Source organism: Limanda limanda, chromosome 3 (genome assembly GCF_963576545.1).
Source record: "Limanda limanda chromosome 3, fLimLim1.1, whole genome shotgun sequence".
Taxonomy (NCBI): domain Eukaryota; kingdom Metazoa; phylum Chordata; class Actinopteri; order Pleuronectiformes; family Pleuronectidae; genus Limanda; species Limanda limanda.
The window spans coordinates 18,550,195-18,563,770 of NC_083638.1; the positions used below are offsets into that span (position 1 = coordinate 18,550,195).

Sequence of the window (13,576 nt, forward strand, 5' to 3'; positions counted from 1 at the left end):
CCAATACATAAATTATGAACTTATTAATATGGTGTCTGTCTCTATGATTCATTGGCGGGGTCAAAAGGGAAAGTGGAAACAAATTGGGCAGAGGGTTGTGATGTGAATGTGTTAATAGGGAGTCGGGACAACATATATTGACATTTTATTCATGTTTATTTAAAATAAATAAAACTTTTCCACAGTGCTGGGTTTCATGAAGTTTCCTTTTTTTTGCAAACAAACGCACAACTAAGTCCCAAGTCTACTAAATGTGAGGTGGGGGTCCATCGTGTTTCGCTGCCCCTTATATTTCGATTCGCACTCCAAACAAACCATAGATATATCTTTGCTCCAAACCATAGCTCCAAACACGCAAACCATTTCCTGACTCAGTCACGTGGTGCGGCCGGCTTTGAACCTATGCTTTGAACATACGTCATCAACACAAGCCTGGATTCGCGCGTCACAACCCCCCCCCCCGGATCCCTCGACACACGCTCCGCAGCCTCGACACGGAAGGACGCCTCCTCGCTAGCTGCTGCTGCTCCTCGCTCGGTGTTGTTAGCGGCTCCTGCTCCACACGTGTGGTGCTTCCTATGTGCATCTCCCTCCTCTGAACCCGGCCACACGTTCATCCTTCTCCGTCACACCAGGTGAACCAGCCGCTAACTACTGGGGGGTTTGTGGGTCTGCGCAGCCAGCCTTCCCGGCGGGAAGTTTAGCCGGGTTGGCTGCTGCTAGCTTCGCGGTTTAAGCTAGCAGCTGCCTTTTTTTTGTTATGGTGTTGCTAACGTTAGCTAGCTAGCCTGTCTGTCAAACGAAGCCGAAGTGCGACACAAGCTCTGTGTGATGTGTGCGTTTTTCCATGTGAAGCAGAAATGTGATGTTTCCATTGTGTCGTCCTCTCCAGGTGCAAGCCCTACAATCCAATAACCATGGGGGCTTATCTGTCGCAGCCTAACACGACCAAGACCTCTTCCGATGGCGGCAACAGCCACATGAGCTACGGCTACTCTGCTATGCAGGGCTGGCGTGTGTCCATGGAGGTAAGGCGGAGAGAAAGAGGGGCCGCATCCAAAGACAACCATGTTGCCGCCTTGTGTCCCAAGGAGAGATCAGTGTGCAGCTGTAAATGGCGGGATGACCGGTAGTGAGGTTTCTGTAGGTTCGGATGCAGCTGGTGTCCCACTCCCCTAAACCAGCTCCTCGCCCAGCAGCCACTGCAGTGATGATTAAAACCATAATTCATCCTCAGGGTGTTTTTAGCTGAGTTACATTACAATCTCTCTCTGACAGTATCCAAGAGTGTGTAGCTGATGTCCGCTGTGTGAACCACTTGTATTGAAAGACCTAGTGTCGCATTTGCTAGCCACTTGGATTTAATGCACCGACTATCAACTTAATAGAGGAGGGTCAAATTGTTAACTAACTACATGCACGTTAGTGAATCAGTCCAAAGACATGTATGAACTTGTGCAGTGATAACACAAGGCTCCTCTGCAGTTAGAGAACACAAACTTTTCTGTGTGACACAACCTAAATTCTATTCTTTTTACCTGACTGACTGAAGATAATACTCATGCACATTTGAAATCTAACTCCTTATTAGAAGCTATTGTGTTAAATGTTGATCTTAAAATAAACTAAAGATGTCATAACTGTAGTGGAGTAGAAAGTACATTTCCCCCAGAAAAGAAGTGAGGTGTAAGTATAAAGTAGCATTGAGTGTAAATATGCAAGTTCATTACAAGTATCAGAAAACTACTTGGATAAATGTAGTCTGTTACCTTCAGCCACTGGTGAATGTACATGTTGTACATGAGGTTTAACAGGATCTTAAAAAAGTCAAACGGAGTAATCTGTATTTTAAGCCTTAAAATGTCTGAAATAAGTTAAAATATCACTTACTAGGTCTTCCACCGCACATCAAAAGTTTGTGTTTTATTAAGAGAAATATTTTGGCTTAGTTTGTAGCTCTCAACGATTCAGATATTGGTACACTGTAATAAATCTACAAACCATACCAATGAGTAAGTGATAACTGACGAACACTCCCAGTCATACACTACGGAGACCTTCTGTTTCTGTTCGTGGTTTACAAGAGAACATTGGTATTTTGAGGGCTATTCTCTACTTGGCTACTTCATTTAATTCTCAATTATGACAGAGTGTAAGTAATACCGGGACTCTGATAGTCATATGTATCATACTTCACATATGTCTTAAATTTAATTCATTATGGTCATAAAGGCGTTCATCCCTCATTTCACAGTAACATCAGATGCACCCCTCCCCTTTTGGGAATGGATGAAACATCTAATTTTTGTTGCCACTTCCAAAATGTACAAATTGCTTTGAACACCAAGAAGAGAATTTTGGTTGTAATTTTTGTCATTGTTTTATCACAGGATGCTCACAACTGTATCACCGAGTTTGACGAGGATACTGCCATGTTCGCGGTATATGATGGACACGGAGGTATGATAATTATATTATTCTACTTCTAGTATTTTCTTGCTAAGCATTTACACTTACACATATTCATAAAGTTGGTAGTCCACAATACACAAACCTGTTATAGTAGCTAACACCTGTCAGAGACAAATGTCCTTTGTTTATCACAGGACACCCATCTTTATTGTTTCAATGATTTTTATCTTCCTAGTTTGTTGGACACTGTGTAAACACACCTACCCTGAGAATTTATACAACCTGCTGTTTTCATTTAGGTGAAGAGGTTGCTCTTTACTGTTCAAAGTACCTTCCTGACATCATCAAGGAGCAGAAGACCTACAAAGATGGCAAACTGCAAAAGGTGAGATCCTGTAGAAGCCCCAGTGGCATAGATACAGTTTACATGTGAGTGTGGTCATCTTTTTTCTTTGGATCCGCAGTCCCCATACGTTCACAGCAGCCTCTAAATAGACCTGCAACATGAATCGAAGTCCTGCACAGGTCAATTTTTTAAACCAGCACCCACAAAGTCACATCTGGACCTGTCCAGACTGCTGACATGTGTCCCGCGACCCGACCGGTCACCCGTGATTTAACATAACTGCTACATACACAGTCAGTCACATCTAATGGGTTCTGCTTCCTTGAGTTGTGATCTTAGAATATTATCTATGAATTGTACTGCAGCTGTCAGTCTGTTTGCTTAGTGATGACGTGTCTAGTTTTTAGGTATCAAGAGCTAATACTGTTAGGCACTTTTTACACTCAGAATGTATTCATCCCTGGCTATTAGTTGTATTCATATGATCTAACATAGGCTTTATATTAGCTGATTTAAACTAAACCAAATGTTTCAATGCTACTGGATTTTTACCAACAAACCTTCCTGCTTGTTTCCAGGCCTTGGAAGAAGCCTTCCTGGCAATCGACAGCAGAATAACCACAGAGGAAGTCATCAAGGAGCTGGTCCAGATCGCTGGACGGCCCACCGAGGAGCCGCCTGTTCAAAAGGTGTCAGAGGAGGATGATTGTGAGTACAAGTTTATTTCATTTATGTGGTATGGTTCGGTGGGGATGTCCGTTCTAAGGAAAATAACTTCGAACAACCAGTTTAATAAATAAGGAAAGGAAAAGGTCACAACAAAGTGAAATGTGAAATGAAACTTATCAAACTTTGAGAATACAAAAAAGACTAGTCATGCTGAAGTGTGGTTATGAACACACCACTAATAGATTTAAAACAGTTATGCAAGATCTGAACAACTCCAGAGTGAGTTTATGTTGCTGCTTTTTGTTTCAGTGGAAACGGAGGAGGCCGCTTTGCTCCACGAGGAGGCGACACTGACCATAGAGGAGCTGCTGGTTCGCTACGGCCAGAACCGCAATGCTGTCAAACACGCTGCTGCCCTCAGGTAGACCAACAAACTTGTTCTTATCACACAGGACTTTGTGGCAATTATGTACTATGTCTTCAACATTCAATAAAATTGTCTCTCTGCCTTCTGGAAAATCTCACTTCAATGGGGTCCTCACGCAAGTCCCCTGTAACATTTACATCACTTCCTCCTTTCTGCTCATTTAACTGATCCCCTTGTCGACATAAAGAACACAATGACAGCATCTCACAACAACTTTCTTTAAAATGTCACTAATATACTGTAAAGATGTGGTATTGGTTCGGTACATAGGTTCTCTACTAGATATCCTGGATGTTGTAATATAGTCATGCGTTATCTTAGTAGTTGAGTAAAACAAAAGTTAAAATTTTAAGACTAACGTCGCTTGCCTCTCTTCTTTGTGTTTTGTTGTCAGTGCCGCTGCTAAGAAGGCGTCCTGCCCACACCCCGAGGCCTCAGGAGATGGGGAAGGACAGAAGAAAGAGGGGGTGAATGGACAATTGGAGGAGGAGAGCAACGGGAAGGTGAAGCAGGGCGAAGGAGCGGCATGTGCGTCCAAGCTGCGGGCCTGTCGGAGAACAGCAGCGGGTGAAGGCAGTGGTGCAGGTACAGAATAGATGGCAGAGATGAAAAAATGTGTACGTTTACGTTGTTACAAAAAAGCTTTAATATAAAAATGAGTAGGTGAACGTGGAAAAAATGTCAGCCCTTAAATATGTATTCAATTTGAGCACTTATTACACGTCTTGTGCTTTTTCTCCATTCAATATTGCTGATTTTTCTCTTGTCAAACACCCTGTGTTGCCGTTGCTTCACCATAACAGCAGCTGACGGTGGAGATTCTGGGAGCTCCAAAGGAGAAGAAACGGCCGGTAAGGCCGGTAAAGCTGGTAAGGCCGAAGGAGATGCAGGGCCTTCCTGCTCCTCTCTGCCCTCCAAGGCTGCAGGAGACTCAAAGTCCAGGTTCTTTGATGACAGTGAGGAGTCTGAGGAGGGAGAGGAAGAGGAGGGCAGTGATGATGAGGTGAGAGTAGGAGAACAGAATAGATTTTTGCTTTGCTGCAAAAACTTACTCCCTTTGAAAAGCATCTAAAAGCTTTTTTTATTAGGATGGTAGTGAAGAGGAAGAAGGTGACAGCAGCGAGATGGAAGAAGAGGAAGATACCGATGAGGGTGAAGAAGACTCTGAGGAGGAAGATGAGGAGGAAATGTGTCTACCTGGAATGGATGGCAAGGAGGAGGTGTGTGCGACTTCCTGATAAGCAGTATGACTGTTCTGCCAACTACATACACACAGTCTATAAAGTGTTGTTTATATAATGAAAGTTGTCACACAGTCTATTTTCAAGGGTGTTGATTTGCTGTCGCCATGTGAGCTCTATAAATATCGTCCTCCTTATACAACAAAATGACATTGATCAAAACAATATTTGGAACTCGTCCGACAAATTTTACCCCTGTTAAAACAAGTCTTCAAATTGTATATAAATTGTAAGACACCAACAAGTTAACTAGTTTTAATGTTGGGTCTTATCGCATTTTCACAGCCTGGATCAGACAGCGGCACCACAGCTGTCGTGGCTCTGATCCGAGGGAAGCAGCTGATCGTGGCCAACGCTGGAGACTCGCGCTGTGTGGTTTCTGAACGGGGTAAGTCAAAACAATAAGGAGCCAGTTTACCTCAATGTGCATTATATATCCAACTTCATTCTGGTGTCTATTAAGCCCATTTCAGATACATTAAGTATCATTTGTATCTGTTTGCTGCATCACTTATTTATGTATGATGATCCATAAAGTTAAAATATGAATCAAAAAAATATTCAGGAGCTCCCTATTGGTTATGATGGCATTCTACATTAAAACCTAGAGTGTCTGCACAGCAAAAAAAAAAGTTATGTACATAACAAACAAATTTCTTTCTTATTCTTATCAGTTGATCATTTGATGTTACTGTATTACAGCCGATCAAAGTTGCCTCTGAAATGTGTAGCGGTAGATCTTTTAATGTTATCTTGTATGTAACAGAAAAGTTCTGTTTCTGTGTTGCTGTAGGCAAAGCTGTCGACATGTCTTATGACCACAAACCAGAGGACGAGTTGGAACTGGCTCGCATCAAAAACGCTGGAGGGAAAGTGACCATGGATGGGCGCGTCAACGGTGGATTGAACTTGTCCAGAGCTATTGGTATGGCCTAGTTGGGGATTGTCTTCTGACTATTCAGAATTAAAGTTTATGCTCTTTGTCAACTGTCATTTCCAGTTTCGAATTCAAATCACCATCATATTCTTCTCCTCTGAAAGGATCACATTCATTAGCACAGATTAATTTCTTACGTATTTATCTGGACTCTGGTTCTCAGGTGACCACTTCTACAAGAGGAACAAGACTCTGCCTCCAGAGGAGCAGATGATTTCTTCGATGCCAGACGTCAAAGTTTTGACCCTTAATGAGGAAAACGACTTCATGGTCATCGCCTGCGACGGCATCTGGTGAGTAACAGTGGCGCTATAAGTGAGGCCGAGTACTAAAGAGAAGTCGTTTTTGGTAAAAGCAAATTGCAGTTTTATCTGGGTGAAACTAATACATTTTTCAGACATGGTAAACGATCGGTGTATAGGTTTTCTTTCTCGCTGATGCCACACTCTGCATTTTCGGCAGTATCAGATGCATTTCTGATGCTGGTATCAGCGCATCTCCAGCTAGAAGTTATTCTCTAACCTGGTCCTGCATACTCGTGTGAGCCTGATATTTGTTCCAAAGTCTTAATCTTATGAGGTCATTAAGCACAATGAAAGGGTTTCTGTAGCTGATAAGTAACACTTTACGACCTTGAGATTGTTTTCCTTTCGATTTGTCACTCACCTATTGATGCGCTCCGTCTGTGTGCAGGAATGTGTTGAGCAGTCAGGAGGTGGTGGACTTCGTCAGTAAGAGGATCAAACCAGACCAGAATGGCAAAGCCAGACCCCTTTCATCTATTGTGGAAGAGGTGAGAAAGTTTCCCATACACACTTTTACACAAATCATATCTGAAGCTGGGCCTCAGATCCCAGAAATCAAAGCAGTAGACAGGCAAACAAATGGATTTGACGTTCTGCAGTTTATCACTGTAAAAACACATAATTTCCTCTGTTTCTAAGTGAGGCATTAGGATGTTTTCATGGCTGAAATTTGCTGATTATTCCATCTATCACTTATTTAATTTGCAACTCATATGTAGTAGGTGTGCTATCTAGCCTATAGCTTAATTTGACACTAAAAACGTTGTCCTTAGTTCACACCTTAAATGTAAAATACCTTGTGTCCGCCTGACAGCTGGTCGACCACTGTTTGGCCCCCGACACATCTGGAGATGGGACAGGATGTGACAACATGACTTGCATCATCATCACCTTCCTGCCACACCCGTCAGATGACACAAAGAAGAGGAAGCACCCGGAGGAGGCAGAAGGGACCGAGCCGGAGAAGAATGGAAACGACAGCAAAAAGGCTAAAAGTGACTAGAGGAAAAGAGAAACTGTCCCAAGGAGAGCTGCTGGTCCCAGACTACCCCAGATACACCAGAGACACATTCTGTTCACAATGTAATCCTTACCTCACAAACAAAGTATTCACCATAAGACAGAAATCACGAATTCTTTGTGTTTGCTCAAAGATCCGCTGAACTACGATCATCAGTATAGTTCTTGTCTGTTTTAGGTGGATTCACACTTTCACACCCCTCCAGTTGTTTCTTTTGTTTGGTCTTGTTGGAAAGAAGCTGGACTCACGTTAACTCCTTAAATCCGGAACAGTCGGACTGAGTACTGCAATACTTTCCATGAATTTATTACGGTCTAACTTGGCATCATGTAAAGGAAACATTAGAAAACATTATCAATTCAGAGGATCTTACTGTCCTTTGTCGCCTAAATTAAGGTTCCATCATGTGACTGCGAATGGGAGTATAGTGTTGCACTGAATGTGTTGACGTCCTCTGTGTCATGCCACATCCAAACTAATATGTTTTTTCCTTTTTTTTAAATTTCAAGCCCCTAAATAGAAAACTTTTGTAAACGTAATATGCCCAAATTATGTAAGAAAACTCCAGGGTTGCATTTTGAAACTTGGAGTTAATTAAATGATGGCACAGATGATAGCACGTTGCGTGTGCAACCTGGAGGTTTAATACCTGTAGTTCCACCTTATTAGTCCGCACAAAGAAAACGTTCGTCAAACTCAAACGATGTGCTTCCTGTCGGACTGGTACATGCATGCTTAGTGAACATGTTATTATCGACCGAGATCATTTGGTTCTGAGATGAAAACATATTAGTGTGGATGTACCCAGACTCCTCTCTGGTAGTTATCTCTGGTAGAGAGGAACTGAAGGATGTTTGGGTTCTAGTCCAGTTTCTCTACTTCAACATTTTCACCTTTTTCTTTCCATTAGCACACATTGAAACGCGAGTTATTTTGTTTTTCAGTCACATTATATATCCTGGTACTTCACCATTTTCCTGCCTTTCTTTTGATTCCTGCATTGTGTCTTGTCTTGATCAAAAATCTGTAAATTTCTAGACGGCGTAAATATTTCATGGTTTAGGGAAGGAGTGTATTTTCATCTGTAAGAGATGATGGCATGGAAACGGAGGCAAGCCTTTAGTGTCTCTCCAGACAGAGGTGTTGATAGAGGCCGGGGACGAGCCCTCCACATGCAGCTCATCTCCAGGACTCTTACCTTTCTCCACCCAGTCCCTCTCTCTCTGTCCCCTGTTTCCCTTGTTTCACCTTTTTAAGAGTATCTCTTGAACATGTGTTTTATTTAAACTGTATTTCCACTCAAATGTTCATATATTTCCTTTTTGATGATTTAATCCTTTGGCAGTTTTTAAAAACTCCTTTTTGTGAGCACACTCTGGAAAGGTCTTGACGCTGGATTGCGGAGAGGATGCACAAGGTTAATTTTGAGTGGAAATACAATTTGAATTTCTGAGCACCAAGACAGTGAAACTGTTAGAAGAATTTTCTTTATTGTCAGAATCCTCATTTAAAATCATGTTGTGTGACTAAGTTGGTTTCTAGTGTAATGTCTCGTCACCATGCCCTTTTTTCTGTACATAGTTTTTTCAATACTTGTAATTGAAGAAAAAGAAAATGCTTTTTCTTTGTAATTGTGAGTCAATGTGACATTTTGGTGCATACTCTTTTGACACCAGTATGTAAGAACATACAATTAAATTTTTTTAAATAATGCAACAATTGAGTCGTGTGTTTTCATTTACAACAACCAGTGTCTTTATTTACTAATATTTCAGCCACATATTTAATTGTTAAACAATTTTCGTACATGTGATATTTGCTGCTTAAATGCTGTGATTAGAATTTAGACTCCACAAGATGAAGGAAACGGACACATGCAACACAAATCAATGGATACATATGAAGGTTACTTGGGTTTGGGAGCAGGCCCAACACACACACACACACACCTAATTGCCTGTCAAGCCTACATTTAGCTGGTCAACCCATCACACTCTTTCACCATCCAACCTTTCCTTACATTTGTTCACCCTTGTATCTCTATCCTCTGATCAACTTTACTTTCAACCCTTTACTGTCCTTCCCTCAGCCCTACCCATCAGCTCAGTTGGGTCAGCTAGGGTATATTAAATGTATCCATTCAGTAATCATCACATATGTGAACCTCACGGTGGAGCTGTGCTGCACTTAGCAGTGTGCTGCCTACAGGGCGGTTTTGACAAACTGTAGGACAACAGACCATCCTGTAGATGGCAGCAAAGACATTTGAAGCCGTCACTTTGGTGCTTTAATACAGCAGATCACAATTCCATATGGAGAGAGTTGTAACCATGTGCCATGAAAGTCAGTAAAAAGTCAGGAGAGTTTCACCCCCACTCATTGTTCTCAAGAGCTGATCTCATTGGGCTCTCTCTCTCACACACACAACCACACACACACAGACACAGTGGCATAATGTATCCCCTTGCCCCTTACACTTATCTTAGCCATCCCAACTGAATGCCTAACCCTTAAACCAATTCTTAACCCACAAAAAACCCTTTGAATTTGCCAGGACTAGACAAAATTCCCTCATAAAGTCAAAGTGTCCTCACTCTGATGGTATTGAACCTCAATTGGTCTTCAATCCTATAGAAGGACAAGCACACACACACAAACACCTGTACCCTGGCAGGTTAGAGATAGTGCAGTAGCTTCCTGATGTCTTTGAATCTATTGAAATCAGTTTGTCCCGAACAGCACATGATCACAGTCCATCTCATGACGCTGCAGTGGGTTACACTTTAAATTCTCCATGGAAACAGCAAAGAAAAAAAAAAGAGGACAAACTTTAGTTCCCATCAGCCTTGGGGGCCTCTCTGTCCTGCACCGTCATTGGCTGCTGCCCGACAGTCGTGGCGGTTACTCTGCTCCCCCGAGGATCAGTGCTGCTGCAGGAACAATAGAAAGCAAGAGAGGAAACACACGCTGTCCTTGGAATCTAAAAATGTCATTGCACACACACACACACACACACACACACCAGAATACACACATTTCCCCCCTTATTTTACAGGCAGGATGTTTTTTGTTCTCATGGTGTAGATTAGTGGTTTCAATGGTGCGTGTGTGTGTGTGTGTGTGTGAGACAGAAATACAGACTGAAAAAAACTTTGCATGTGGGTGAGTGTGAATGTGACTCTTTTGTCCTTGGGGTTATAATGTATATGATTAAAACTGCTGTTTTGGGTCAGAATACTGTCCCAGAATAGGAAGCGTGTCTCTTTCTGCACCGTCCACAGCTGTATCCTCTGTTTCAGCCACGCCAACACCAAACCTAACCCACGGTATATATTGATTTCTAAATGCTTCTCATATTCTATGGGACAGTGTGTGCAGCTGTTCTCGGTCGACTTTTTACTGCAGCAACTGTAAAAGTTTCTAAAAGGCCACTACTATAGAGCTCAATGGTGGCCTTGTCCAGCTGTATGTGTAGGGGGAGTTTCCTCTGTCTGCACACTCTTAAACTTGACTGATGGCTGTGGAGGAGAACCATAGGAGTCCGACTAGACCTGTACACATAGAACAGTGAGTGTGTGTGAGTGTGTGTGTCGTCTAGCCAACAGGTTCTATATAAAAAGGCTAGACCACAATAGCAGGTTGTAGTTAGACACTGCAAGCATTCAAGGCTTTCGCCGTCTTTTTGGATCTCCTGCCCTCTATCTTAAAACCGCATATTGCAATGTGCCAAAACACACACACTCAAACATACACACACAATCCAGTGGTCAGCAAAGTGGTTTAAATAAAGGTTGAACAAAAAAACATGATTATAAGATACATGAACTTAAAGTTGGTTAAAATCGTATTCTAGGTTTAGTAAGTTAAAATATTTTCTATTTAGTTTTTCTTGAGGTGTTGGAAATGAATTATGATTTTTTTTTCTACTATACACTCAATGCAAAGAAGAAACTAAACAACTTTGTGTTTTTTGGTCTAAAGACGGTTAAAATCAACCTGTAATTGAAAGAATAATCAACTACAAAACATGCTGGTATGGACATTTTGAGCAGTAAAAAACAAGCTTTTGGAAATAGTTATCATTCCCAACAAGATTATAAGGACCCCCCAGAAACAGTTGGTGCGAGCAGGAGCAAATCAATCCATAGTTAAAGATCTTTCAAACCCTCTGTGGAATGAATTTGAAAAACTTCCCCCTGGAAGACGATACACTTTTAAACGATTGTTTATACCATCTCTTGTCGTTTTAAGAAACAAATCATTTCCATTTTTTCAATTCTCACCCCAAAAAGCAGATTCACTAAACTCACACATTTGCCAGGATTTCCCTTACCCAAACCATCATAACTACATAACTAAATCCAGCCTTTTCAGAACCGGATCATGACTAAGGGTGCTATTTCATGCCTCTATTAGATAGCTGATAGCAGCAGAGGAGGAGGATGTGTGTAACTATTGTTCACAAAACAAAGATGTTGCACTTCATAGTCTGGCTCTCATCCTGACCCCCTGCAAACCTGGTCCTCACTCAGATAGAGTTACGGGGCAAAGGTTAGTATGTATCACACAGGAAGGACTAGATGAACCAGAAGCATAGAGCAGCTGTCTCCATTACAACAATATCATCTTTTTTAAATTTGATAACACAGATTTTTGAATTCGCTCACTTTCACACACAGAAAAATATAGAAAACAAAAAACACAATGTGAAAACACACACACACACACACACACACACACACACACACACACTCACACACACAAACACACACACAGGATGTGTCTGGAGCTGACATGCTGGAACATCCTGCAGCAGAACAGCTGATGGTGACATCTGTGTGTGTGTGTGTGTGAATGTGTGTGTGTGTGTGTTTATGTGTGTGTGTGTGTGTTGCATTAGGCTGAGGTAATGTTGGATAAAAGCATGTTAGAATAATAGAAAACAGGAAAACTCGCCACATCCTTTCTTCTTTTCCTTTTCACCTCTTTTGTGCCCCTGTTGCCATTTTTCTTCTCCTCCCACTGACACTTCCTCTTCCTCCACCTCTTCATTCACTCTCTTCTTCCCTCCTCTCTGTCTTCTGAACTTTCCTTTCTGTTCTCTTCCTCTGGGATCACTTTGTCTCTCACTTTCTTCTCTCGTCTTCCATCTTACAACAAATTTTTCCACATTCATGTACGCAGCTTTTTACATATTTTCATGACAGTCATGGATCCTTGTCAGGCATCAAATTCACCAACAATTTGAAATTGTCTCCATGTATCTTTCTCCCAGTAAACCACATTTTATTCCCTCAATGTTTTCACTGATCATTTTTTGTAATGTTTTGCATATATGGTACATACGGTGATAACACATGTTAGATACATATATTACACACACAAGGAAAACAAAAGCAGCCTCAGACAAAAACCTTCAAAGCTCAAATGTGGGTCAGGAAGAGGCAGACAGGATGGATTATTCTGCAGCAGATGGTATTTAGTTTGCTGTTTTATGGTAATACACACATGAAGACACCATCACTGTGCATTGCAGTTGCACATCTGTGTGTACTTGAGTAAAGACTTGAGAACGAGGTCTGTTTGTACAAATACGCAATGAATATAAACAATAGTCAACAACATCAGGGTTCATCAGGACAACACGTCCCGGGACCTGAAACACTCACACAGAGCAGATTGTTCACAAACACACCTGTTCAAACATATGTACACGCACGTGCGTGCTGGAAGTACATGCACATGCATATCAAGACATGAGTATGTAGAGTGGGAACACACACACACACACAAACACACACACACACCTACACACACACAGGGTGCGGTCAGAGATAAGAAAGAAGTGGAAACAAGCAGCTGTCTGATCAGCGGACATACTGCTGCTCTTACATCACCCCACATATTTCACTCTCAGTCTCTCTCTACCAAAAAATCACCTTCTGTGTCTCTGTCCATAAAGTCTTTGTGTTTCATCTTTATCTTTGGCCTTTTCCCATAAAAAATGATTTTATCTCACTTTGCAGTTTTTTATCAACTTTCCCACCCTGACAGTAAAGTGCGGGATGGTCCATCCTACCCACAGTACAGTAGTAACCAAAATAAATCAGGGTCAAAAAAGCTTTTTAGCATTGATGAGTTTTTGTTTTGGCCTTTTATGCAGAGGGGTAGGGTTAACAAGTTAACTTGTGTTGACAAGTTGAGTTGTGTTTAAACAC

At 41.7% G+C, this 13,576-nt stretch overlaps 1 protein-coding gene across 1 annotated transcript; it reads left to right on the forward strand.

The window, feature by feature from the left end:
• Positions 1 to 902: 902 nt before the first annotated feature.
• ppm1g (protein phosphatase, Mg2+/Mn2+ dependent, 1G) lies at positions 903 to 9,077 on the forward strand. The gene is made up of 13 exons (XM_061067737.1): positions 903 to 1,028; positions 2,391 to 2,460; positions 2,712 to 2,797; positions 3,337 to 3,466; positions 3,737 to 3,848; positions 4,249 to 4,439; positions 4,658 to 4,857; positions 4,943 to 5,074; positions 5,381 to 5,483; positions 5,889 to 6,020; positions 6,196 to 6,325; positions 6,726 to 6,825; positions 7,152 to 9,077. Exons 1-13 carry the CDS (start codon positions 918 to 920, stop codon positions 7,338 to 7,340), a joined length of 1,686 nt encoding a protein of 561 aa, XP_060923720.1. The 5' UTR covers positions 903 to 917; the 3' UTR covers positions 7,341 to 9,077.
• Positions 9,078 to 13,576: the final 4,499 nt, after the last annotated feature.

What these genes read in the sequence shown, in the direction of transcription:
- ppm1g (XM_061067737.1), top strand. Translation starts at nt 918, where the DNA reads ATGGGGGCTTATCTGTCGCAGCCTAACACGACCAAGACCTCTTCCGAT. An exon ending in GGTATATGATGGACACGGAG is followed by an intron (nt 2,461 to 2,711) that starts GTATGATAATTA and finishes GTTTTCATTTAG; the next exon opens with GTGAAGAGGTTGCTCTTTAC. An exon ending in GAATGGATGGCAAGGAGGAG is followed by an intron (nt 5,075 to 5,380) that starts GTGTGTGCGACT and finishes GCATTTTCACAG; the next exon opens with CCTGGATCAGACAGCGGCAC.